Source organism: Pleurodeles waltl, chromosome 9 (assembly GCF_031143425.1).
Source record: "Pleurodeles waltl isolate 20211129_DDA chromosome 9, aPleWal1.hap1.20221129, whole genome shotgun sequence".
Lineage (NCBI taxonomy): Eukaryota > Metazoa > Chordata > Amphibia > Caudata > Salamandridae > Pleurodeles > Pleurodeles waltl.
The window spans coordinates 807,075,362-807,101,333 of NC_090448.1; the positions used below are offsets into that span (position 1 = coordinate 807,075,362).

At 42.1% G+C, this 25,972-nt stretch overlaps 1 protein-coding gene across 11 annotated transcripts in view; it reads left to right on the forward strand.

Annotated features, from left to right (window-relative positions):
* The window catches only part of DNA2 (DNA replication helicase/nuclease 2), a 179,906-nt gene that overhangs the window by 57,025 nt on the left and 96,909 nt on the right, over positions 1–25,972 (forward strand). For 4 of the 11 annotated variants that reach the window (XM_069208060.1, XM_069208057.1, XM_069208058.1 and 1 more), the window contains one exon: positions 8,309–12,568. The exons of the other annotated variants lie outside the window; for them this stretch is intronic. In XM_069208060.1, the coding sequence (XP_069064161.1) occupies positions 8,365–11,535 (3,171 nt within the window). In that variant the 5' untranslated portion in view covers positions 8,309–8,364 and the 3' untranslated portion in view covers positions 11,536–12,568. Of the gene's footprint in view, positions 1–8,308; positions 12,569–25,972 lie in introns of those variants that run through there. 11 annotated transcript variants of the gene reach the window in all.

Sequence of the window (25,972 nt, forward strand, 5' to 3'; positions counted from 1 at the left end):
GTGAGGTGGATTTGAGTGGGGTGGATTGGACTGGGGTAAGTGGTTGAGATTGACGTGATGGGGGTGGGATGGATTGAATTGTAATAGGGTGGAATAGATTGGACTGGAGTAGAGTGGATTGGATTGGGGTGGATAAGATTGGAGTCAGGTGAATTGGATTGGAGTGGGATGTATTGGATTCACTGGACTGGAGTGGGTGGGTTAGATTGGATTAGTGTGGATTGGAGTGGGGTGGGCTAAACTGGGATGTGGTGGGTGGATTGGTTTGGGATAGAGTATGCAGATTGGAGTGAGTTGGGTGGATTAGTGTGGGATAGATTGGGTTCACTGGAGTGGGGGGATGGGACTCGAGTGGGGTGGGTTGGACTGAACTTGGATGTGGTGGATTGGAGTGAGTGTGGTGGATTGGAGTGTGTGGTGGATTGGAGGGGCATGGATTGCATTGGACTGGAGCAGTTTGGATGAGATTGGAGTGGAGTGGATTGGGGTGGTCTGGACTGAACTCCAATGTATTGGATTGGGGTAGAATGTGGTGAATTGGGGTGGAGTAGGTTGGATTCACTGGAGTGGGGGGTGTTAGACTGACTGGAGTTGGGGGGGATTGGGCTGGGGTGAAATGGGGTGGGCTGGAAGGATTGGATTGGCGCGGACTGGACTGAACTGGGATGTGGTGGATTTTGTGGAAATGGATTTATTAACTTGGCGTGGGGGCTCCATTTTGACTAACTTTTAGCTCCATTTGTTTTATGCTACGAGCAAAATTGTATGCCTTCAGCATTTTCGTTTCTTAGCTTTCGAAACTTTGCAGAAGGCCTAACCTCACCATGCTCTCAAAAATGTTATTTCTGTGCTTGAACATCCTGTTCTTGTGGTTCAACAGTGTTACAGGAAATGTTTGCTTAAACGTGTTTGAAAACTATGAAGCATGTATAGTGTGGTGACCTCAAGAATACAATGATCCGGACCCGACCTATTTGGTGAGACTGTTCTATGTCACTTGTAACTTGTAAACTTGTATCCTCGTATTGATGTCATATTGATCTTGGTATTTGATCTTGGTACTTGTTTGTGACCTTCACATAGATAAATTCTGCACTTACGACAACCATGAGTAAGCTCAAGAAATGCATTTTTAAATGTTGTTCTTGTTTCTGGACTCTTCGCCTGGACGAGTCTATACCTGTGCCAGCCGAAGGTAGTCCAGCCTGGATAGTAATGAAAAAATATGGTGCAGAACCGACCCGCTAGGGCCCAATTTAGCACAAGTATACCAAGAAAGGGGGAGTCAGACAGTGGCCATTAGATGGATCCTTTGACGATGACAGATTACATTTTTTACAAGACATTATTTAAGAAAAATGTTAGACAATGTGGGACAGTTAGTAGACCTGGGAAAAAAAGGCTAGAAAAAGGACTATGAAAGAGAAAGAGGCCAGGAATATATTAAAAAACAAACAAACAAAAAAAACAGCCTTGAAACTGAAAGAATATAGTGATGCTAAAAAAGAACAGAATATTGAAGAGGAAGATAGGGAATTTAGAATGACTACAAATAAAATGTGTCCCTCTCGGTCAGAATATGACATAAGACAAAGGACTACACAGAACGAATTGTTGGAAAATATTTTGGACAATACTCCGCCTTATGTTCTCGTCCAACCCAATGCTCCAGTGGAAAATGTTGATATTCTTAATCCCGTTCTTCATGTTATTCCTCTTCGCCATGGATCTGCCCCTAATGTCCCCAATGTTGGCCATGAGATTTTTGGTCCTCATACACTATAAATATTCCTCCCAACCCAGTCCCCATACAAACGACACAAAATGCTGCTATACCAAACACTACAATGGGAGGAAAACCTCAATTGAATAGTACTCAAACTATAATAGTGACTCCACAGATTCATTCTAACATGCAACAAGGAACTATTTCCTATGCTGCACGCCAGTCACAATACATTGGTAATCATCTTAAATCTAAGAAATACAATAAGGGACACAGACCCTCCTCTGTAGGACAAACTTCAGACACCACTCTATGTAGTGCTCAGAACGACCCCCCCGATGATGTTTTCTCGCATTAGTTTGCAAGATGGTCTCCTCTCTGAAGGAGAAAGAATAAGTAGATCCCGAACAAATGGAGTGGCCTTGCCGGTCACTGTAAACAGGTGGATGAAGGGTGCCCCATATACAAATTCAGCCATCACTTTACATGAATTTAAAAACTATAATGATTTTCAGCAGCATTGTCTTTTGGACTTGATATCTAAATGCAGCGGGGGGGAATGTTATGAAAATGGTATAGATGTACCAACTACCAAAGGCCTTACCCAGTATCATGCTGGCACATTTAACATGGCCCCTATTGACAGAATAAAGGCAGTCGAGGAGTTGTTAGACACTGCTCGATTACTAGATGAACTTCTTAAAGCGCTGGGGGGGGGGGGGGGGGGGGGGGGGGAATGATAGTCTAGACGACATAACGTGTCAGAGACCCATTAGGGAAATGCACCCTAGACCTGATCCCGTCAACCCCAATGCGTTTGTTTCACAATATGTACATAGTGCCTGGCAAAGATTTGAACTTCTAAGCGTACGAAAGGGCCTTCCCGACTATAGAAAAAATCCATCCAAATTTTATGAGGAACTTGAAGCTGCTAGTAAATTGTTTCATGACTTTTAATGATATTGAAGTGCTTTTGGCACTCTTTTACCTATCTCGATACGGAGACAAATACAGGATGTAGATGATGTGGCAAGGTCCACGGCTACTTGAAATGTCGTGGAAGGGGATGGCACCACCCAAGCGGCTGGCGACCTCCCTTTTCAGTGCCTCCGTGACTTGCCTGACCGCATCATACAACACCTCCAACACTCATACCTAAAAACAATGTAGATTGGGATAAAATAACCGCTTGTAAACAGAAAAATGAAGAAGAAATATCGGATTATTTTACCAGGTTTGAAGAAGTGTTTCCTGATCATAGTGGACAAGATATTAATACACAGACTGGCCAACTAATGTTTACAGATAAATTCATTAATAACATACAAAAAGACCTCTGTGACTCTATTTAAAATACTGAAAATACATGGCCACTAAGAGCCCGTCAGAACTCCTAGTTATGGCCACATGTTATAAAAATGCTTTCAAAAACAAGAAAGAGGTTTGTGATAAGAAAAAGGAGGATTTGAAAACAAAAGCGTTAATGCAACAGGCTTTCCCTAATCAGGCCCAAGGTACAAGACAGATACAGAGGGCAAGAGGACGTGGACAGTGGGTTGGCAGAGGACAAACAAATACTGCTGCGCAACAGGGAATTAGATTCATAGGATATAATACCTGTAGATATTGGAAACGAGAAGGGCATTGGAAAGACACTTGTCCAGAACAACAACATTCTGGCTAAGGAATGCAGAGAGGAGTGGGAAATAGGAGAAGACAGGGAGGAAGAGGTGGACCATCTAGAAAAGATTTTGCTGCACATTCTCAACAATAGATGCACACTAATTACTTTGATACAACACATATGGACATATCATATGTGGAAGATGACCAAATCGACAATATGGACTAGGAATGCCCATGAGAGGGTGAAGGGAGATTGGCAATTTCAGTAGATCAGCGGTGACCGTATGTAGACATGCAGATGTGTGGTGAAGAGCAGCCTTTTATTTGTTAGACACTGGAGCTACCCGCACCTCTGCCATCCACAGCCATCTTCCTGGGGCTCTCCGCTCTGGTTCTATTAATACTTCACTTGGATTTGCTGGAATGCCCGTACGAAGCCCCATATCACTGCCTTTGGATGTTACTATTGGACCTTACAGTTTTCCCCATTCATTCATCCATCCATCCTCACTGAAGCCTGTGACAAAAGTGTGTTAGGGTTGGGTTTGTTAAAGAAAGTGCATGCTCCTATTTATTGTTGCCCTGATGGAATATGTGTGACAATTGTTAATACTTCCATTTCAAAGAGTTAGCTTGTTCTTTTTGTATCTAATTTACCCCAGAAGTGGTCATGTATAGATCTGTCTCTTTGAGCAACAGCAAAAAAAGATTTGGGTTTCATAAACATGGAACAAGTCAGGATACGTGCTAAAGAAGGCACATCCTTACCCTGCATACCACAATACGGGTTATCCTCTGAAGCTGAGGAAGGACTTTTTTCCATAGTACAAGACTTCCTTGATAAGGGTATTGTGAAGGAGAGTTATGGTAGTCCCAGTAATAGTCCCGTACTTCCTGTCATCAAGAAAAGTCCTACTAGACAACAGACAGAATATAGATTGGTTATTGACTTGTGAGCTATTAATAAAATAGTAGTACCACAGTTGTACCAGATGTCACTACACTGTTTAACATGATTCCCTCCACTGCCAAATAGTTCTGTGTAATCAATTTAAAGAATGCTTTCTTTAGTATACCGATTGCTGAGTCAATAGTCAATATTTATTCTCTTTTACCATAAGAAACGGATGTTTCAAGTTTTGTCGAGCTGCTCAGAGGTATATGGAAAGTCTGTCACTTTTTTTTGCAGGATTTGAAAAGCCAGTTGGACACTTTAAAATTACTAGATGGAAATGTCCTTTTGCAATACATTGATGATCTCCTCATTGCATCTGACACACTTGAACAATGTCAACAAGCCACACAACAATTGTTGTCACATTTAGCTATACATGGACATAAGGTTTCTTTACCCAAGTTGCAATATTGTCAACAGGAGGTATCCTATTTAGTGCACTTCCTGTTGAAGGAGGGTAGAAGACTATACCCACAAAGAATATCAATGATGTGCAACTTACAACACCCACAAACACAGAAGGATGTTCGAGGTTTTATAGGTATTACCTCATATTGCAGACAATGGATACCTAATTATTTCCTCATAGTGAAACCCTTGGTTGCCCTCACTCTCAGAGATGTACATGTACCAACCACTTGGAATGGAGAATGTGAAAGAGGCTTCTATGAATTGAAAAAGGCTTTGTGTAATGCACCTGTGTTAGCCACCCCAGATTATCTGAAACCATTTACCCTATTTGTACATGAAAACAAAGGTTTCAGTTTTGCATTATTGACACAATCACACGGAGACAAGAACAGACCATGTGCTTACTTTTCATCCACCTTAGACCCAGTAGCACGAGCATTGCCACATTGTCTCGGGACTGTAACAGCAGGGGTGACCACAGTAAAACAGAGTGAAGGATATATACTTGGACATCCATTAGTAGTGATGGTACCCCATGCTGTAGATGTCCTACTGAATAAAAGACAGACACAACATTTGACAAACGTTAGGTTGACAGGCTACAAACTCACTTTATTTTCTCTGCATATCACAATACGGCTATATAATGTTTTGAACCCCGCAACTATGTTACCTTTACGTAATGAAGAAGTGTTACCACTAGAAATACATGACTGTATTATCAGACTAGAACAAGAGACCAAAGGTAGAGTGGACCTAACTGACATGCCATAGGAGGAGTGGGATGGCGAATTGTATGTTGATGGCTCCTACTCAAAATTATCTGATGGGACCACAAGCGCGGCCTATGCTGTGTGATGTTTTAAAGGTTAATGTGTACACTGACAGTTAGTTAGTATGCTTTTGGCGTGGTACATTCTTTTGGTAGATTGTGAAAGTAGAGGGGGTTTCTGACATCTCATGGAACACAAATACGTCTTGGTGAACTTATTGTAAAATTACTAAATGCTTTAACGTTACCCAAGAAATTGGCTGTGTGTATAGTGTTCAGCACACAAGAAAATTGAGAATAATGTAGGAAAAGGAAGTGCATTTGCAGACAGGAGAGCAAAAAATAATGCACAGGCTGAGTACAGTACCAAGTATGTGACAGGGACAGTTAGATGGTTACCAGAAGTTGGCATTATGAACCAGATAATAGACTGTGTAAATGATAGTCAGGACGCAGCTACTCCGGAGGAACTTGCTGAGTGGTACTTTTGTGCCACCTTAGATAGCGAAGGATCGTGGGTAGACAAGACAAAGAAAAGGAGATGATGTTACCTAATGGATTGGGGCCAATTGTTTTGGTTTGAGTAGGGCCGATTGTTTAGAGTGGGGCAGGTTAGATTGGGGAGGGTTGGGATGATTGGGGTGGGGGTAGATTGGTGTGGTGGATTGCAGTGGGTGAATTGGGGTGTACTGCACAATTATATGTTAATGTATCATTTTAGAAAATACTAATACTAAAGAAACAATGTCGCTTTGCAGTATTAAGAACAAGATAATCGGCATCTTTTGAGAACAACACCCACGTTCTAACACAAAAGACAACATGAGTGCAAAGTGAGAAAAGACAACTTCACAAAATAAAAGAGTCAGCTATAAAAAATAAAACGTTGCAATTTTGTTTGCACTTCTGGGCACATTTTTGCCAGTCACAAGCCTTCTGTTTACAGGGCACTAGAAGTTAAAAAGAACAAAATAATACCTCAGTCACATTGGGAGCCACGGATGGACACTAAGTTGAATCAGTCAGTGCTTGGTCCCTGCTCCATGGAGAGGAACGGAATGCTGCTTTGCCTACAGTGGCGAATTATGAGGATGTAAAGAAAAGTGCCATGCAAATTAACAATTGGTAAGCGACAGGCGGGCTCCAAGTCCTTTACTGTAGCGAGACGCATGCACTGTCAGGTTCTACCCTAAAAAATGCTAATAGCTGGAGGGAGTCTGACGAAAAGCCCACTATTTTGTGGTGCACTGCAGGGAAGCACGAATAGGTGTATTCGTAAAATGAGGTCTCTCATAGACAGCCTCTGCTGTCTGAAGGGGAGATGTAAAAGTGGCCTACATACATTCCACATGTTGATATTCACAGTGCAATTTGCAATTTATTACCATTGTTTAGTGAGATGTGCCATGACTCGAGAGAAAACAATGGTAATTAATAATATAACTATATACTGTGCATCTGTATGTAAGGTTTATGCCATGGCATTCTTTATTGTACATTTGCTTTAATAAAGTTATTTAACCAGAGCCAGGATACAAGGTGTTAAATATTTCTAGTCAGGTAAAATGACATTGAAGAACCATTGTGACGATCGGGAGAGATAGTTCCCTTTGTTAAAAACATTGTAGCATGCAATTGGTGAGGCAGCAACTAGCACGTTTTTCTCATGCTGTTTGGACTTTACTGTAGTACAGGTGCAAATATCAATTACAGGTGACTGTACAGTTAACATTGTTGGATCACGTTTACTTTTGTTGTTGCAAACAGTATTTCATTGCGTAAATTGACCTAATATTCCTTTTACCTAGATACAGGGTTCTACAAAGTCGGTCCTGGAGAACCGGGTCCATGCCAGATTTTTAGCATATCCACATTTAGAAAAAAGATGTTTCAGAAATCTACATTTTTCTAAATGTGGATATGCTAAAAATCTGTCATGGACCCAGCTCTCCAGGACCGACTTTGCAGAACCCTGAGTTCCAGTAGGCTAAAGTAGCACATAGGTTTGCTAATTGGTCCACAGAGGCTGAGGATCTGCAGAGTATCGCTTTTTGTGTCACTTAGTGTGCACAATATTGCTACGGGCGTGTGTAGTCTCAGCATTTTCAGTATATGACTGTATGTGCAGGGCATGCCCTGGTGTGCTTATGAATGTGCATCGAGGGCAGGCAACATGAAGCATAGTCTGCAGTATTGTGGGAGGCACAGCTTGGTGGAGAAGTGAGAAGTCTGTGGTGGAGGTTGTGTAGAGCTTGGCTAGGACTGTGTGCGGGCATAGTTGAAGATGTGCAGAGTTTGCCGGTGGATACTCAGCATGACTGTTGTCCATATGTTGGCATCCCTGCCATATTTCCCAGGTGCGTGTGTGACTGGTTGCTCCAGTTTAGGGTTTTTCTTAGCAGTCTGGGCCTGGTAGTCTTGTTTTTCCCATTAGTAAATCAGGCCCACTATTACCAGAATGCAAACAAAGAAATATTTGGAAAGGATCTGGGAAAGTTTGCACCTATGTATATGTATGGCTGAATATGTACATTACATGAGGTCTAGCAGAATACCTTTGGCTCAAGATGTGCAGTGTGTGTCAAAACATTCCAATAATACTCTTTTGCACCATAATCCCTATGTAGATGAGTGATAGATATGGCATCACCAGTAGGTCTGGGGTATTTCTACATAGTGGTGACTGCTAGTTTCTTTTCCTCAACTGTCTACAACACTTCTTTTGTTCGAATAGCTTCCCCTACTGTGTTCTAATAGTCTTTTCTAGCGGAAGTCCAATGTTTTCATTGTTTTGTCTTTTGTGTTTTTTTTTCTTCAGGCAAGCGTTATTCAGATATCCCTGTGAAGTATCAAGTAGTACATCTGGAATGTGTCATGATGGATACTGACCCAGAATGGTTGCTGGAAGAACTGATGGAGAAAAGCTTTACCGACATAGAGGAGGAACCAAAATGTGTGGAAAAAATACAGAAAAAAATTGCCTTCACAGGTACCACTCTATGCAAGGGTCTGAACAACAGATACTGTGTAACGTCGGTAAAAGAGATCGCAAAATATGGCGGACAGACTGAGAAGCATCTAACAATTACAGCATCCCAGACCTTTGAAGAGACAGAAACATGCATTCTGAAGAATGACTGGGAGTCTCTTCCTATAGAGCCAGGCGACATTATTCATCTTGAAGGAGAAATCAAGTCAAACAACATGTGGATAATTGACAGAGACTCTGGATTTCTTATCCTGTACCCAGATTTCCTCATCTCCGGAACTAGCATTGCCAACAGCATTCGATGCATGCGAAGAGCTGTGCTGAGTGAGAAATTTAGAGTCTATGACCTGGCATCTCGTCAAATGTTGCTTGGTACAATGCTTCATGACATCTTCCAGAGGGCAACAGTTTCAGGGTTTTCTCATGACAAGTTGCAAGAACTTGCTCTTCAAACTGTGAATGGTCCCAAGTTTCTAAAAAACATGTACCCATTGAATATGAACCAAGTGGAAATACTGCAAGAGGTGGAAGAATACCTGCCTTCGTTTACCAAGTGGGCTGATGACTACTTCCACACATCTGCCCAAACTCATCCACGCCAGTTGATTATTAAGCTGCCAGGTGATGCCAACAAGGAAGACTCTTCCTGCCATGTCCAAGTTACAGATTTTCTAGACATCGAGGAGAACATCTGGTCCCCCAGGTTTGGGTTAAAAGGGAAGATTGACGTAACAGCAGGGGTGAAGATCAACAGACGATCCAGCACCAATTTTAAAGTCATGCCGCTGGAGCTCAAAACTGGAAAGGAATCCAATTCGATCGAACACCGAAGTCAGGTGGTGCTGTACACTTTGCTAAGTCAGGAAAGAAGGGTAGATCCAGAAGCGGGCTTTCTGCTCTACCTCAAGACTGGCACCATGTATCCCGTGCCTGCCAATCACATGGACCGCAGAGAACTCTTAAAGTTGCGAAACCAACTAGCATTTTACTTATTAAATACTGTGAGCAAATCTGCATCAGGAAATGGACAGGTGCAACTTGCCCCTTTACCTCCTATAATCAATGATCAGCAAGCGTGTAAATATTGCTCACAAATAAGAAACTGTTCCCTTTATAACAGGGCTGTGGAAGAGCAGATGGTGAACAATGATATTCCCGCGGAAATGAAACCTGTGGTAGAGAGAGAAACTCAGCACTTGAAACCGACACATTTACAATATTTTTCCCTGTGGTACCTTATGTGCTCCCTGGAGGCACAATGCAAGGAGAGTAAAAAAGGCCGCAGAAATATTTGGACGATGTCTGCCTCAGAAAGAGAAAAAGATGGCACTTGCATTGCAAATCTAATTCGAACCAGACAGGTACAAGCAATTTCAGAAGGTCAGTACCGCCACTACTTTCAGCGTAAAAGTGGCGGTTTACCAGGAACCAATCTCCTAATTGGGGACAGGATTGTTGTAAGTGGGCAAGAGAAAAATATGCTTGCGTTGTCTTCTGGGTATGTTACTGAAGTCAATACGATGCACATCACTTGCACCCTTGACCGAAATCTGACCAAGCTCCCTACAAGCACTTTATTTCGCATTGATCACGATGAAGGTGGTGGTGGGTTAGATACACATGTAGGTAATCTTTCCAAACTGATGGAGAACAGTATTGGCAGTGAAAAGCTGCGTAATTTGGTTATTGATTTCCGTGTACCTCAATTTGTCCTACATCTCAGCTCTGTCCTTCCTCACGATGCAAAGGAGACTGTAGCAAACATCTTAAAGGGTCTCAATAAGCCTCAGAAACAAGCAATGAAGAGAGTCTTGCTTTCGAAGGACTACACGCTCATTGTGGGTATGCCTGGGACAGGAAAAACCACCACCATATGTAGTCTGGTTCGAATTCTGTATGCCTGTGGCTTCAGTGTGCTGCTCACCAGTTACACACACTCTGCTGTCGACAACATCTTGCTAAAGTTGACCAAGTTTAAAGTTGGGTTTTTGCGTTTGGGACAGGCTCAGAAAGTTCATCCAGATGTGAGGCATTTCACAGAGGAAGAAGTGTGTCGCTCTCAATCAATTAATTCATTAGCACAATTGGAGGAGCTCTACAGTAGCCAGCCTGTAGTTGCAACTACGTGCATGGGAGCAAACCATCCGATTTTCACTCGTCGGAGATTTGACTTTTGTATTGTGGATGAAGCATCACAGATAAGTCAACCTATTTGCCTTGGTCCACTTTTCCATGCAGACCGCTTTGTTCTGGTGGGTGACCATCAGCAGCTACCCCCACTTGTGCTCAGTTCTGAAGCACGAGATCTTGGAATGAATGAAAGTTTGTTTAAGCGACTGGAAAAGAACAAGGATGCTGTGGTGCAGCTGACAGTGCAGTACAGGATGAATCGCCAAATTATGACACTCAGTAACAAAATGGTCTATGAAGGAAAACTCGAGTGTGGATCGGAAAGAGTAGCCACTGCAACAGTTCAGCTGCCCAAGTTTAGTGACCTCAAGTTGGAGATGGAACTGTTGGCTGGATGCTGTGAGAAGTGGTGGATTCACGTGCTTGAGCCAAGCAATCCAGTATCTTTCTTGAACACTGAAAATGTTCCTGCACCAGAAGCCACTGAGAAAGGGGGAGTTAGTAACCTGACTGAAGCCAAGTTGGTGTTTTTCCTTACCTCCCTCTTCATTCGTGCTGGTTGTAAACCAGGAGATATCGGAATCATTGCTCCCTACAGACAACAGTTAAAAGTAATTTCAGACTTGTTTGACAGTCCCGCTCTCCGTCTGGTGGAAGTGAACACCGTCGACAAGTATCAAGGCAGGGACAAAAGCATCATCATTGTGTCTTTTGTTCGTAGCAACACGGAGGGTCATCTGGGTGATCTCCTAAAGGACTGGCGCCGCCTGAATGTTGCCCTCACGAGGGCCAAGCACAAGCTGGTCATGTTGGGCTGTGTTGGGGCACTGTGCCGCTATGTGTCACTGGAGACGATGCTTTGCCATTTAAATCAGGAAGGTATGGTGCTTGATCTCCCCGCAGGTGCACACGAAGCAGATTATTAACTACGGATACGTTGCAGTAGTCCCTACCATGAGAAAGGTTTTATTCTATGGAGTTGAATCTGTTTAATATTCTTCAAAGCAGCTCGGGCACCATTGTGTTTATGGTCTGTTGGACATTGTCTACCCTTAAGAGCTAAAATAATTCTGTACTTATCCTTGTGACATATTACGATTTTGTTAGATGAAAGCTATACCTCCTAAGAGCTACACTTTGGTCCACATTCCCTCATGCACTACTTTCACAGCTAAACCTCATCTCCACATTCTCTTCATGAAATGCCCCAAAATCACATGCTCTGTCATTTCTTCCCAGATCCCCAGCGCTTACTTCAGACTACTTCTACCTCGATCATTCGGTCTTCCCACTTACATGCAGCAATCAGAGCACACTTTAGACAGCATGGCAATTGACCCATCGTGATGGCACATTGCAAGCTGCCACTTCAGTACGGAGCTTCGACTCTGATTGAATATGGGCTTGTGGTGTACTCTATAGAAATTCTGAAGTTTTAATACGTCTATACTTAGAATATCGTATAAACCAATATCCATTGAGACGTTTAAGTGGTAGCACAATGTTTTATGCACACCTGGTGGCATGAACTTTTGACAGTGATGATTCATTTATGAATTAGTTTCGTTAATTGGAGTTCCTTTTATTCCACATGCACTCTTTGGAAATTATTTATTTTCTTCACTTTTTTAAATTGCATTTTTGTAGTGTACGTCTGCATATGCACACATATGTATATATTTGTACCTGCCTTCAATTTCTCACATACACAGTCAAGATGTGTAGGCTGTTTTTTTTTGTTTTTTTTAAAGTACTATTTCCTATTTCTTTCCTAATCACTGTTGCCCGATGTAATATGTTGTTTACATGCGTGAGGTTAATCCATGTCTCATGATGACCTTGTACCTCTACCGGATTTGTTTAAGCTCAATATGTACCTTGTTGAATAATCTATTAAAACATTTTGTATGACAGTAAAATGCCAATTTTTGTATGAAAATAAAATGACTGTTAAATATTGGTCTTGAAATTATTTTATAAGATTTTCTGCCTTTCCTGCGTGCTTCTTCGTTCGAGTGTGAGCAGGTGGTGCTTATTTTTTATTTATCTGTCTTGTAAATTACTAGCTGTCATGTTCGGAGCTCAGAGCTGTACAGGAACAAAAAACAGGAAACTGAGTGGCTGTTAGGCGCATCCCGGGAGCACCCTTCCACCATTCGTCAATGGGCGCCCCTGGGAGATGTCTTCTTAAAATCATCCGACTAGTTGAATTTTAAAGAATGTCCAGGATTGCAGGCAGTTTGGCTGTGGTCTGAGGTGGGGCACCAGCGTGTTCCCAAGTTTAGGAACATTCACTCACAGGGAAGGCTAAAGTGTGTGCTGGAATACTGGGAGAGATCTGTTAAAGGATTGTGATTGAAGGCTTATGGTGTGGATGTAATGGAGATACGTCTTTTGTAAGCAGGGAGGCCCTTTTTCCAGTAGGCTTCATGAATAATACAATGTGTTTTGAAGTTGTAGTCTACCGTGGCCCAATGGTCTGCTTTCAGAACTGGCTTGAAGTGATCGTCTACATTCTGGTACACCGGGGTGTCTTCGCCTCAAAGTTCTTTTTGGCTTTTCATAGGATTCGGTGGAAGGCCTAAATAAATCACAGAGCAGTAGTTGAGTCAACTTAAGATATCTTATCAGATCAATACCATAATACGTTTGCTGAAGTGGATTTTTTTTTCCAGTGCAGGTAGAGTTGCGTATTGACACCCATGTTCAGGAAGGGCGGATGAGAAATTCGAGATGAAGGTTCCAAAATGAACTTTCTGAGCAGTGGTAGGAGCGGGCACTAGACGAGAGTGAGTTAAATAAAGAGGCAGGCTCTAGTAACCTAGAATAGCATTACTAATTTTGTTCAGCTTAAGCAAAGGAAGCTTTCTCTCATCCACAGTTAGATGTGATGTAGGTGGTGCTTTTATATTGGTTGTGTGAGCCATTTTCCAAGATGATTTCTGCATATGTTCCTGTGCAGCCTGAAATTGACTTTAAACTGACCTAGCAGCTGAAGAAGGGGGTACATACCATGGAGCGGGAAGATGTTTGGAGGCGGCGCATAGCACAGGTGTACCTTCTGGGTGCGGTTGCAGAGGATAGAATTCAGCATGACACTCTGCATAGTCCAAACCAGTTTTCAATCGGGATAATAATATTATGATAGTGTACGGTATCAGAAGGCGCATAGAGATCGAGAAGGATCCAAGCAGCGTATACTTTTCATCAGGCATGAAGAGGAGCGAGTCTCCGATGGCACCCATTGCACACCCCTTACCCCTCTCAGAGATCGGAACTCTGGCTGAGATATGAAGCAGCATATTTTGTTCAACATATTCTTGAAGTATTCGCATTACTATACTCGTTTTAGAATTTTTCTCAGTCAAAGTAGATTTGAAACCAGTCTTTTAGCCAATAACTGGAGCTCTGCCATGGATTTTTTTTTTTTTTTCCTTCTAGAAGTGAGGAGGTGGTTGTGAAAGGGCCTATGCCCAGCTGTAAGAAGAGTTTATTTTGTTGGTTAAATTGGTTGCCAGAGAACAAAACTGCTTCATTCGGGTGGTAGGGTATTGTTCCATGGTTGTGCCCTATTTCTAGTTTCGCTTTGTAAATTTGAAAGGGGACTTAAAGGGCACACCCCAGTCCGAGGGGGGATACGTAAAAGGAGCTGCATATTTAAAATCAAACTCAAATTGTGTGGTGTTAGTCAGACTGCTAGATTCATTTCTTTCCATTACTTTCTATGTGCAAAGACTTAACTGAGACAAATCCACCTCCTCTGATACTATTTATTATTTGTTTATCCAAAACCACATTTTAGCAAATGTATTTATTCTAATACAAAAAACAGCTGCTTAACAGCATATTTGTTTTATTTTTTTATGCCCAGTCATTTAAAGCTTTCCTGCTTATTTGGTTATGCCATTAGACCTGAAGTTGAAAGGATGCATTTCAGCACCCTGCTAGCAACTGGTCCATGTGTGTAACTCCGAACAAGTGGCCTTTATCTTAATACATGGTGCTCTGAGAAACGAAGAGGGACTCGTGTCATGTTTTGATACACGGGAAGGTGAACAATAGTTTGTTCAGAACATAGGAAGTACTCGGAAGCCTGCTTCTATAGTGTCTCCTCGTGTTCCTTCAAGTGAAAACTTGCAAAGTCATCTCCTTACTAGAAGCATTTCAGCTGTCGTATACATTCAGAAAGACTCAGACAGTGGAAACGTGTCTTTTCTTGTCCTTCCTAACGTGAGACTCAGAAACCATGAAAATCCAGCACACATACTTAGTTAATAAAGCCTGGAGAACTCTTGTTTGACAATAAGCAGGCCTGTTTTTCATGCCTTGTCCTTCCATCATACACTCTAGTGCGCTCTCGATGCACAAAGAGTGATCACGGAAACATACAGCAAGTCCTGTTTTAATGTAACTTAAAAACACATAAAAAGCCACGCCACGCATATCAGGAGGGTAACGCCGCTCCCGACCTCCGGGCACCCCACTTATCCTTACATCTACAAGTGAGAGGGTCCAGGTAATAAAGAACTAAGCGAAGGAGGAAATGGAAACGCAGGAGTGCAAATACTGACCCCATTGATGGAGAGCTAAAGGAGAGCCAAAATGCAGAGATTATTATAATGCCCAGTAATGCCTACAGTGGATGCGGATACAAGCGGCTACTTGAATTTCACTCACTTTTAGATGCGCAGGGTGACAGCCAAAAATAGAGTAGGCACAGCATAACCTAGAACAGTCTCAGAAAACAGCAAGAAGGCCCAGGAGAGGTACAAATACAGCTTAAAAGTAACCAAAGGAAGGTTGGTCAGTCTGGAACGTGGTCCCAGCGAAGTGTTAAAGGAACCATTGCTACATTTAATAGGTGATCACATTTTTTCAGTGGCTGCCCAGTTCAGCTCTTATGTGTGGCAGCAGTCTATGGTTGATTAAAGTTTCAGATCCAGGGTTAATGCAAGGACTCCTATCGATCCCTGTTTGATCTATTCCTATTGCACGTACTAGGCTCAGCCACACAACTGGGGTAACACTTTTATTCGGACAAGTAGGGCAATGCTGTGTGGTAGGAATTTTGTCAAGCTCTGAAGCCTCCAGAAGTTGCTGTCACAGAAATGCAAAGAGAATGTGTGATTTTAAGCCATATTTGAGGTTTGCTGCACATTGTGGGTACGAAACCATGGTAGGATCCATATGAGGCAAACCAGCCTGGTCTCCCTTTAGTTTTCAGAAATTCTGGGTTTCGGAAGCTTCCCTCAGTGACCATCCAACCCAGGCCCAAATACCGCTGCTGCCCCTGTTGCCAATTTCCCCCATGTGTTGCATTTTGAGGGCTTTTTTGCCGGTGTTATGGTCACCCACACACACATGGGATACACTTTTTATTGTGAAAAGTAGGGTAACACTGAATGGTTGGAACTTTGTGATTGCCTACAGATTCTGGAACTTTCCTTCACAGGAGTATGAGGAAAATGCATGATCTTTCCTACTCGGCTAGTCCATATTGCAAAGCTAAGGCCAAAAGAATCAAAATTTCCCCTTGGTTGCCATGGGAATGGAATTCTGTGTCCAAGTGGGCAGAAAGACTGTAGGGGTTTTAAGGCTGGAGGGTAGGCCCATATCAATAATATTTTCCTACAAAAATAAAACATATCCTTAATGTCTAGTAGGCTTCACATCACCCAGTGGTCAGACTGCAAGTAATTTCCCTCAATCTACCCCTGGGACAGGGGAGGGGATGAAAGAAAAAAGCTGTTTGGTGCACTCTGGGGTGAGGGCACAGCCCGCTTCTTGAGCAAGTCGGCCCTCTCACACTTTCTTTTTTTGGCAATATATTTTTTCTCGTGATCAGTTTTCTTTCCGTTTCGCAGAGGGGCATATTAAGGGTGAACACTACCATCCGTCCCTGGGTCTGACTAAAAATCTTTGTAGTAATGTATTTGCATTAAAATCCATGGGTAGATGCATGGGAACACCCTTACAGCGCCCATGGCACACCACTTTGATACAAAGTACCACATAGCAGCGCATTGCATTACTTTTGGTTACAAACTAACACAAATTGTGAATTGTGTTATTTTATAAATACCAACCTGAATTTTGAGTTGTCTTTGTTAAAAAACTAAGGTAAGCCTGAAGCAAAATCTTTGAAAATCTGGCAGAAATCTATTGTTCTAAATGTTTGTTTTTTACTTACACATATAACAGTAGACATACCTTTTATTATGATGTATAGACTGCTATGGCGGACTAACATGATACACTAACACAAGGACACACACATGATTAATCACTTACAGCTTTTCTGTTTTGAAACCAGAATGGTGGTTCTAAAAATAACCTTTTTTTCTTTGGATTTTAAACATTTTTACAATTTGTTTTTGAATGTTTTTAAGGAGTTCAACTCAAAAAGAGGCATCTGAACTTGGCAAGTAAACACAAACCCCCCCTATTTCTACATGGGGCACTGATGTTCTGAGACCAAGGTGTCTTTCACCTCTGCAGTTTGTTCCCTGGCAGCAACAACCTTACTGCACCTTCTGCAATGCATCACACATGTGCTGGTCCTCCTGTGCTTCCCTTTGGTGCCCAGGTTTTGCAAGTCATATAGGATGGCACGCCTGCATGGGCTTAACCATTCCCAAAGTGCCAAGTGGCTACTTTTCAAAGTTCCCCTCAAACTCCTTGTCACAGATGGTACATGTGACAGTTTTGATGGATGATTTCTTCTCCCCTGCAGGTATAATGAAGAATTACCACACTAGTGACAACTTGGTGCTCATAGCTGCTCCTCCATCTGTTTCCCTCTCATCTCCCCCTGAAGTCATAATCACAACAGGTGACACCCCTTCAAAGCATTTTTAGAAATGAATAAAAATGGAGATGATTGCAGCGCAAGATGTGATCACACCGAAGTGCTAATCCCAAATGTGGTTGGAGTGGGGACTTTCTGTAAATGGAGCAAGGCAGTGATTTCAGCCAGTCGGATGCCTTTCATGTGAGTCATGGGTCCTGAAGTACTATACCAGGTACAGCTGGATCGCAACACCACAAAAAAGAAGCAATTTCAAGAAATCTCTCATGGAATCTTTATTAATTAATCCCATAAAAAAAGCCTGAGACTCAAACTTGAATAAAAGTCGCTCTTTTTATACTAAACACAACTTTTAACATTTTTATGAGACCTTGCAATACTCCATCATGACTCGAAACAGGAAGTGAAGCCCACACAGAACTACTGCAATGGTCTTCCACTGGTTGTAGACATCCTGCAGAAGTACCGAAAGGGGAAAAATAAAATTTAAAAAATCAATAAAACGCGTTCAGTTGTAACATTAAAGCATATTACTTTAGATTCTATAACATGTAAAGGCAAAATTAATATTGATTGCCTTTGTTATTTAGAATTGACTCTAGTTGAATTAAAATAAACCTGGCAATTCATAGAAAAATACATTCATAGGTTAAAGTGAGGTTATAGTTATGTGATGATGACTATTCTAGGATGATGTTTCAAACCTGAGTGAAACACTGAAATTCACCAGTTGCAGTTCAGCAAGTGAACTATAACTTGAGCCCCACCACGTACTGCTTATTACATCACTTATTACGCATAGCATGTTCAATGACATCACTGATTTCTCACGTAACATCACTGAAGACTTCCCCCAAACTCCTGCTATTCAATATATTTTAAAATCCAATAAACTATTTCACATATGTAAAGAAGTACTAAATGCAGAATTACGTAAAGCGTAAATTACCTAAATGTATGTGCATATATAAAACAGTAAAAGTGTTGAGCTGAGGACAAGCATTATTTATTGTGAGAAATGTTAAATAGAACACATTCAACCATTGATCAAGTTTTCAATCCAAACCATATGTCAGAATAACACTGTACACATATAGTAAAAGTTGCAGAGATATGTAATAGGCAGGTTGTATATGCAATCAGAGGGTTGTCCAAAAAGAAATGTATAAAAACTAAAAGTACCCTTACCAATAAATTAGGCATCTATACATTTCTCTAAACAAGGTAATGTAATAGAGTATTGATATAGTGCTTTAAACAAATTAAGTACAGAGCAGTTCAATAAAATCTTATCTGTAGAAAAACAATTTTTTTAACATATGTGACTCTATTCGTTATTACTGTGTGGCTAATTCACTTACTCATACAGGTCACGGGGTGTTTCAAACATTGATTTGATGTTGTACGCCATTGTCTTCATCAAAGCACCACTCCCTACAGACACCCAAGTCCTTGTTGGAGTCCAAGCACCTGTTATGCACAGCCTTCTCTCTGTATACAACTTTGCAAGGAGACCTCACTCCGTTGAAACACCTATGTGCCGTTAGGTGTTGACTGTACTCCAATCAGCCTTCACTCTGTGTGCAATTTCTCATGGAGAGGCCACTCCCTCCAGACACTCAAGGCCTTTTAAGGTGGAAAAGCTTCTACTATGTAAACCTTTCGCCTGCACAATACTGTTCACGGAGGGCCCACTCCAACCAGGCACTCAAACCACTTTGGTGGTGTAAGGAAATATATAATTTTGCACGGTCATTCCCAAAGGTTTGGACTGATGCAGCTGGTTCTTCAACTCGGTGTGCACTGAGGCCAGCTAACCAGACCACAGTGCCAGTACTCTAACCCTTAAAAGTATATGGTTATCTGGCTTATATCCAATTGGCATAACTTTACATACTTACAAGTTCCCAGTATATGGTACCAGGAGTACTAAGGACCTGTAAGTCAAAGTAGCCCACCAAGGAAGGTTGCTGCACTTATTATGCCACCCTCAAAGTTGCAGCATGAAAACATATCTACAAACATGCAACTGTAAGAGCAGTTTGAAACTGCTAACTCAACATTGCCACGTAAACTAGTGGCAAAGCTAAGCCCCTCGTGTGACGCACCCCCACTCCCCACACACACCCCCGGGCCTATTAAGCCCTAAGATTGGGTGCTGTATATTTAAAAAGTAGGGCCTTAGCAGTGAAAATCCCAAATTGATGTTTCTACTGTGTGAAGGCTGGTATCCCTTTTGGTGAGTACATGCTTACATGCTGACAACTCAGCTGTTAGCTTCTGAATGGGGGTACTAAAGTTGGTACTTCAAGGTATCAAATTAACCTTTGCATTAAACAACTTAACTTTAATGTTGCTTCTACAGTAAAGAGCTACAGCTTTTAGAAACTTGCCACTCCATTGCCCAAGTTTTCCAGTTGCCATTCGCAGATGCTGGCCACAAGACAGCCTTTTGCCCTCCTAGGGAGAAGTGTGAACGACTCCCATTGGCAGGGACAATTGAACCCTGCTATTGAAAAAGGTGTTTTTTGCAGCATGAATCCTTTTCTGGATTCATGATTTTCATTATTCCACCATCTAGTGGTTGAGTCTGGATTTTTTTTTTCACTTTGCTTGTTTGGTGTGTTTTTTTTTTGTTTGGGTGTTGTTGACTGCCGTTTGGTGGTATGCCTATTCCATGCATGAAGTCAGACAGCGCCCCTGATGTTCGTGTTTGTTGTGGCCATCTTCAGATTTTTTTTTTTTTCTCCATTGGGTCTGGAAACAGCAGAAGAGATCCAAAAGTTTTTTGAGAACTATTGATATTTATTTTTGAGTCGCTGAAAAATGGAAAGAGGACACATGTTTGGAGAATGAGGGCAGGTAAGGGACATGGAAAATACCCCCTTTATATTTTGGCACAACAGCCACCACAATTTTGCCCAGAGAGACCCCCTCGCCCCTCACTCCCACAAGGTCTGTAACCCGAAGGACCATCCAGACAATGACTGAGGCCTGTGCTGCATTTGTGCCGAAGACCCTGAGGGCACAACAAAGGCTACAACACCACACCATGACCACCCAAAGACAACACGTATTGCTAAAGGACTTAGGCCTGGCCAGCGACGACAAAAACGTTAAGGGACCAAGATGGCAGTGTACCTACAAAGAAAAAGAGAGTTTGACGACTCCTTGAGGAAATTTCGAATCCCAACTAAACTTTCTAGATCCCTCAATATCGAAGACTATCAGTCTGCCTTAGAAGGTTCTGCAACATCAGAGCCACAGGAGGAAGAGTCTGAAGCGGAGTTCTACGAGACAGAAGAGGCTGAAGGAGCTGGAGGCTTTGTTGAACAGTCATGGAATTAAATGGAAACAGATGACCCCGAGGAAGGGGTGGACATCTACACTTTGAGGTCGTCACCCCCAGACGACCCCTCCATGTACAGCAGCCTTATCAAGAGGTGTGGTGACACCTATGGTGTACTACTGGAGGAGGCAAAGGGAGACTCTTGTTACCTTCTGGGAACTTTAATGCCTGCTCACAAGGGGAACCTGTATGTACCAATGTTGCTCAGCATCCTGGACCGGGGAAACAAGGCGTTTAGAGAACCTGCCACTGCTATAGCAGTTACGCCAAGAGTTGAGAAGAAATACAAATCCTCAACACAATATCCAAAATATATACAGGGAAATGCACTGACAATCTCTGTAATTGTCTTTACTGCAAGAAAGCGCAACAATGCTCCGACATCAACAGAGCCTCCACCCGAAAAATAGAGCAAACCACTACAAATGGTGAGAAGGAAGATGAAGAGGGAGGCCACAACTCCGGGGTGAATTGGGAACTCAAACGCACTGGTAAATCAATACAGCCCGAACAGTGGAATGAAACTGAGTCCCTCATGCAACAGCTCCCTGAAGAATAAAAAAAAAAGAGGGCCAATGCAATCATGCAGGAAGGGGGAAATATAGCAATTATGTGCCTAAATTGAGCTTTGGATTCAGCGGATAGTGCCAGTAGGCAGATGTGTGCAGTAAAAAGGCATTCTTGGCTAAGAGTGTCTGAACCAAACCTAGACTTCAGATTCCTAAACAAATTCATTCGTAATCAAAATTTCAAAATGACAACACCCCAAGGGGTCATCCTGCTTTTAAGACCAGGGGGTTACATGGCTACCCTACATCTCAAGGATGCCTACCTACACATTCCAATGGCTTGAGGGCACAGGAAGTTCCTCACATTTGTACTAGACAGAGTACACTACCAGGTCACAGTGCTGCCATTTGTCATAGTCCGCACCAGGCGTCTTTACAAAGCGCCTCCCTGCAGTAGCAGCCTATCTAAGAAGGAAAGGAATACATGTATATTCATACCTAGACGACTGGGTAGTAAAGACAAAACAGAAATGTCAGAGACATTCAAACAGTAATCTCAACTCTAGAATGGCTTGGTTTCTCTATAAACCACAAGAAATTGTCGCCACAACCAGAACAGGAAATGGTGTTCCTGAGAGCGACCCTAAACTAAAGGACAGCAAGAGCAAAGATGATACAGACAATGGCAGAACAAGTTTGCCTATACCAGACAAAGCAGTCTGATAGTGAGGACAGCCGTGAAGCTAATGGGCATGATGGCATCATGCATACTGTCTTTACGCATGCAAGACTGCACATGCAACCTTTCCAAGAATGGCTCTGCACCAAATGATCAGATGCCACTGGGAGTTGGGAGGATCTAGTGGATGGCATAGCAAGTGAACAAAAGCAAGCACAATGGTGGAAATCAAAACAGTTGACCTTATGAAGACCATTCAAGACACCAACAGTGACCATCATAACAGATGCATTACATAAGGGTTGGGGTGCAGCCAGGGAATTTGAAAATACGGGTGCCATGGACCAACTCGGATGCATTGAAACACGCCAACTTCCTGGCAATGAAGACAGTTTTTCTATCCCTGAAGGCCTTCCAAACACACACACCTCATGGAAAACTGTGCGAATTCAAACAGACAACACAACAACCATGTTTTATCTGAACATTTATGGAGGCAAAAAGTAGTACACATTGAGCAAACTATTGAGAGTGACTAAACTTGTCAGGGAGATTTGCTTACGCTTTTCCACTGATCCCATTAATAGACAAGGCAGTGGAAAAAGACAGACAACCAGTGACAAATCTTGTCTTAATAGCCCCTCAATGGGCCAGACAGACATGGTAGTTGAAACTAGTAGAGTTGTCCAGGGGACAAATGATCATGATCAAAGCAGAGAAGGACCTGCTAACAATGCAGAAGGGGAAAGTATAGCACACGGAACCAGTAACACTCAGCCTTGCGGCTTTGCACCTGAATACGTAGAGTTCGGACATCTGCACCTAAGGCCCAGGACACTGGAAATACTTAGGGAAGAAAGAAAACTTGTCACCTTATCACTTATACTACGAAGCTGTGATGCTATTAGTTGTGTTTGACCAATGACTTTGTGTTCCACCACTGCACATATTAGTTGCTCAATGTTCACCAGTAGCACATTACATGTTGTGTTCAGTTTAGCTGCCTATTGGCTTTAACATGGAGTTAGCCATTACATTCTGGTTTCAGTTTAGCTGCCTATTGGCTTTGACATGGCATTAGACATTACATTTGGTATTTGGGTTAGCTGCCTATTGGCTTTGACATGGCATTAGCCATTACATTCTGTATTCAGTTTGGCTGCCTATTGGCTTTCACATGGCATTAGGACATTACATTTTGTATTTAAGTTTTCTGCCTTTTGTCTTTAACGGGGAGTTAGACATTGCAGATGAGCTGTCTTTTTCCAAGCTGCGTTTTTCCACATGATAGACCAAGCGTGTTTTTCACACCAGACCCTAGCTGATAAGAGCACGTAGATTTTGTTTTTACCTCTCAATCCAGTCTGAGAACGAGTGAGGCTCAGAGAATTGGCCACTCCAAGTTTCTACAGTTCTCACACTGAGTTTGCTTTTAAGGATGGCTCTGGACTACAGCAGAGTTAGATTGAGACTATCTTGACTTCAGACAGGAATGGAGACGTCAGTTGCCTGTCTCCCGTTTGGGTAGAAAATCTTTCTTGCAGTTGAACGGAGTCATCAACTTGAAGCCCCAGAAAGATAAAGCTGAGTATAGGCCCTGCAGCCTTGCCCTACGGTGATGCAATGTTGACTTTTATGCTTTGCTTTGAAGTTATACTATAATATAATCACATGTGTTTGCTGTGTGCATTGCAACTGAAGTACTTTGATATATTTTGCTTTCATTGCTGCGACTACTTTTGAACGTGTGCTGCCAATCTACTAATTTCGTCTCCCAGGAACCTTGTGGTGAAGTAATAATAACAATAAATGTCTTCTTTAAACTCCGAAGTGCATTCCAGAGAGGTTCTGTAAGCTCGGTCATGAGATAAGAGCAGGAAAGCAGAACATTTTGGCAGAGTCGTCAGTTTTGAGAGTCAAATTGGAGATTGGAAGTGCACGATTTAAAAGTGTAATTGTTTTTTGTTGTTTAGAGAATTAAACAAGCACGGCAGCCCATGTTTGAAAATGCATGTGAAGTTAAACTGCCTTATGGTGCTGTGAGAAACATGTTTTCTTGTTTATCAGGACTGTGTGAGTCTTGGGATGAGTGCTGTGATAAAGCATATTTAGAAAATGTGCATTTTAAAAGAAATTATGTTCCTTTCGTTCTTGACAGAAGGGTTTGGATACTTTTATCTGCTTACAGAAAAATACAGGAGAGATGTAGGCAGTTAGAACATGAAAATAAGAATTTACGTGAGCAAATTAGCCAGAACACATTAATGCAAGATAATGCTGAAATCTATAAAACTGCTGTTTTAGAAGAATCTGGCTTTTCCCATTCCAGTAATGAGGGGGTTAAAACAGCTGTGTTCCAGTCTGAGCCTCAGTGTGAGCAAAACACCCCATAGTTTTTGGCAGTTGAAGTGCATTCCTTAACAGATAACACTGAGAACAGAGCTCGGAATGTGATTTACAGACCGCTTTTGCAAAGTAAAATTAATTCGAACAAGGCATAAGTACTGTCGCAAAATGTGCAGTTACTGGGAATTCAGTGGAACCCAGAAAATAGACAGATGTTGTCACAAGTAAAACAAAAGATTTTAAAGTTTCTTACTATTTGCACTAAGCAAGAGACACCGAGTTTCATGAGCTTGTTTGATTTTTGGAAACAGTATAGCCCTCATCTGAGTGAAATCTTAACACTTTGGTACAAAGTAACTAGGAAAAAACATGAGAAGCTGCGCGCTTCTGATTTGGCAAATGAAATAATTCAGACTTTAGGTTTCTGCGCAGTGCAAGAGGGAAACACTGATTTACATGTAAATCAGGAACAGGGGGAAGACAAGAGTGCCCCTGGAACTTTGGAGTATGAAACCTGAAATATCAAGCATGCAGTGGGTGATGAGTCCACCTAATTCTCACAGTTTAGGACAGGCACAGGAGGCTAGTATCATACACTGGATCTGGTACATGCAAGACAGGGCTAGAGGCACTGTAGCCCTACATGAACAGGTATCACAAGCCCCTTTTCAGGATGAGGAGAGGGTGCAGGGAGTACCACAGGTAAAAGTCACCAATGAAATTGAGTGCACCATTTGAATTTGTGACCCCTGAGGATAAAAAGCATGTTTGTTTGACTAATGGTTCATTGACTGAAAATGGTTTTCTAGCACAGGAGAAGAAACAGCGTTGTACAATGTGTGTCAGACTTTAATGCAAGAGCTGCTTGAGATGTGTCATTTTTACACTGATTCTTGGTTCACTGCCAATGGTTTAGCCGTTTGGTTTTCCACATGGCTTGTACCTAACTGGTTCAATTCCCTTGCAGATGTTAAAAGAAAAATTCAGAGTCTGAAGTGTCCACCCAGAATTCTGACTTAGTGGGGTTGGGTAAGTGGGTGCACCTGAAATGTGGATAGCTGGGAGAAAAAGCCACTTACAGGTGGGAAGAGATTAGAGAGATGCACATTCCCCTAGATTTGATAAAAACTGTGATTTTGCAAATTGATCAGGTTTTAGGGGGAGTGATTGCTGCAGATTACCAAGGAGAAATCAAAATTATGCTGATAACTAGAAGAGAATCTGATTCATTCATGCAGATTGGAGGCAGAATGGCCCAACTTGTTGTTCTGCCTTCCTACTTATCTTGTATCAGAGCTTACAGAACCTCTCTGGAATGCACTTCTGAGTTCAAAGAAAACCTTTATTGTTGTTAATTCTTCCCCACCCACAAGTTCTTGACGAATTAATAGATTTCAAGCACAAAAGTAGTCGCAGCAAGAAAACAAAATATATAACAGTACTTCTCAGTTGCAATGTACACAGCAGGTTATATATTTAATGCAAAGCGTATGAAATCAAATACTTCACCGTTTGAGCAAGGCGGCAGGGCCTACATACTCAGCTTCATCTTTCTGGGGTCTGCAAGTTGATGACTCCGGTCAACTGTGAGAAAGAGATTATCTACCCAAACGGGAGACCGGCAACTGGCGCCTAATTTCAGCCTGAAGTCAAGCAGATTAAAATCTAAATC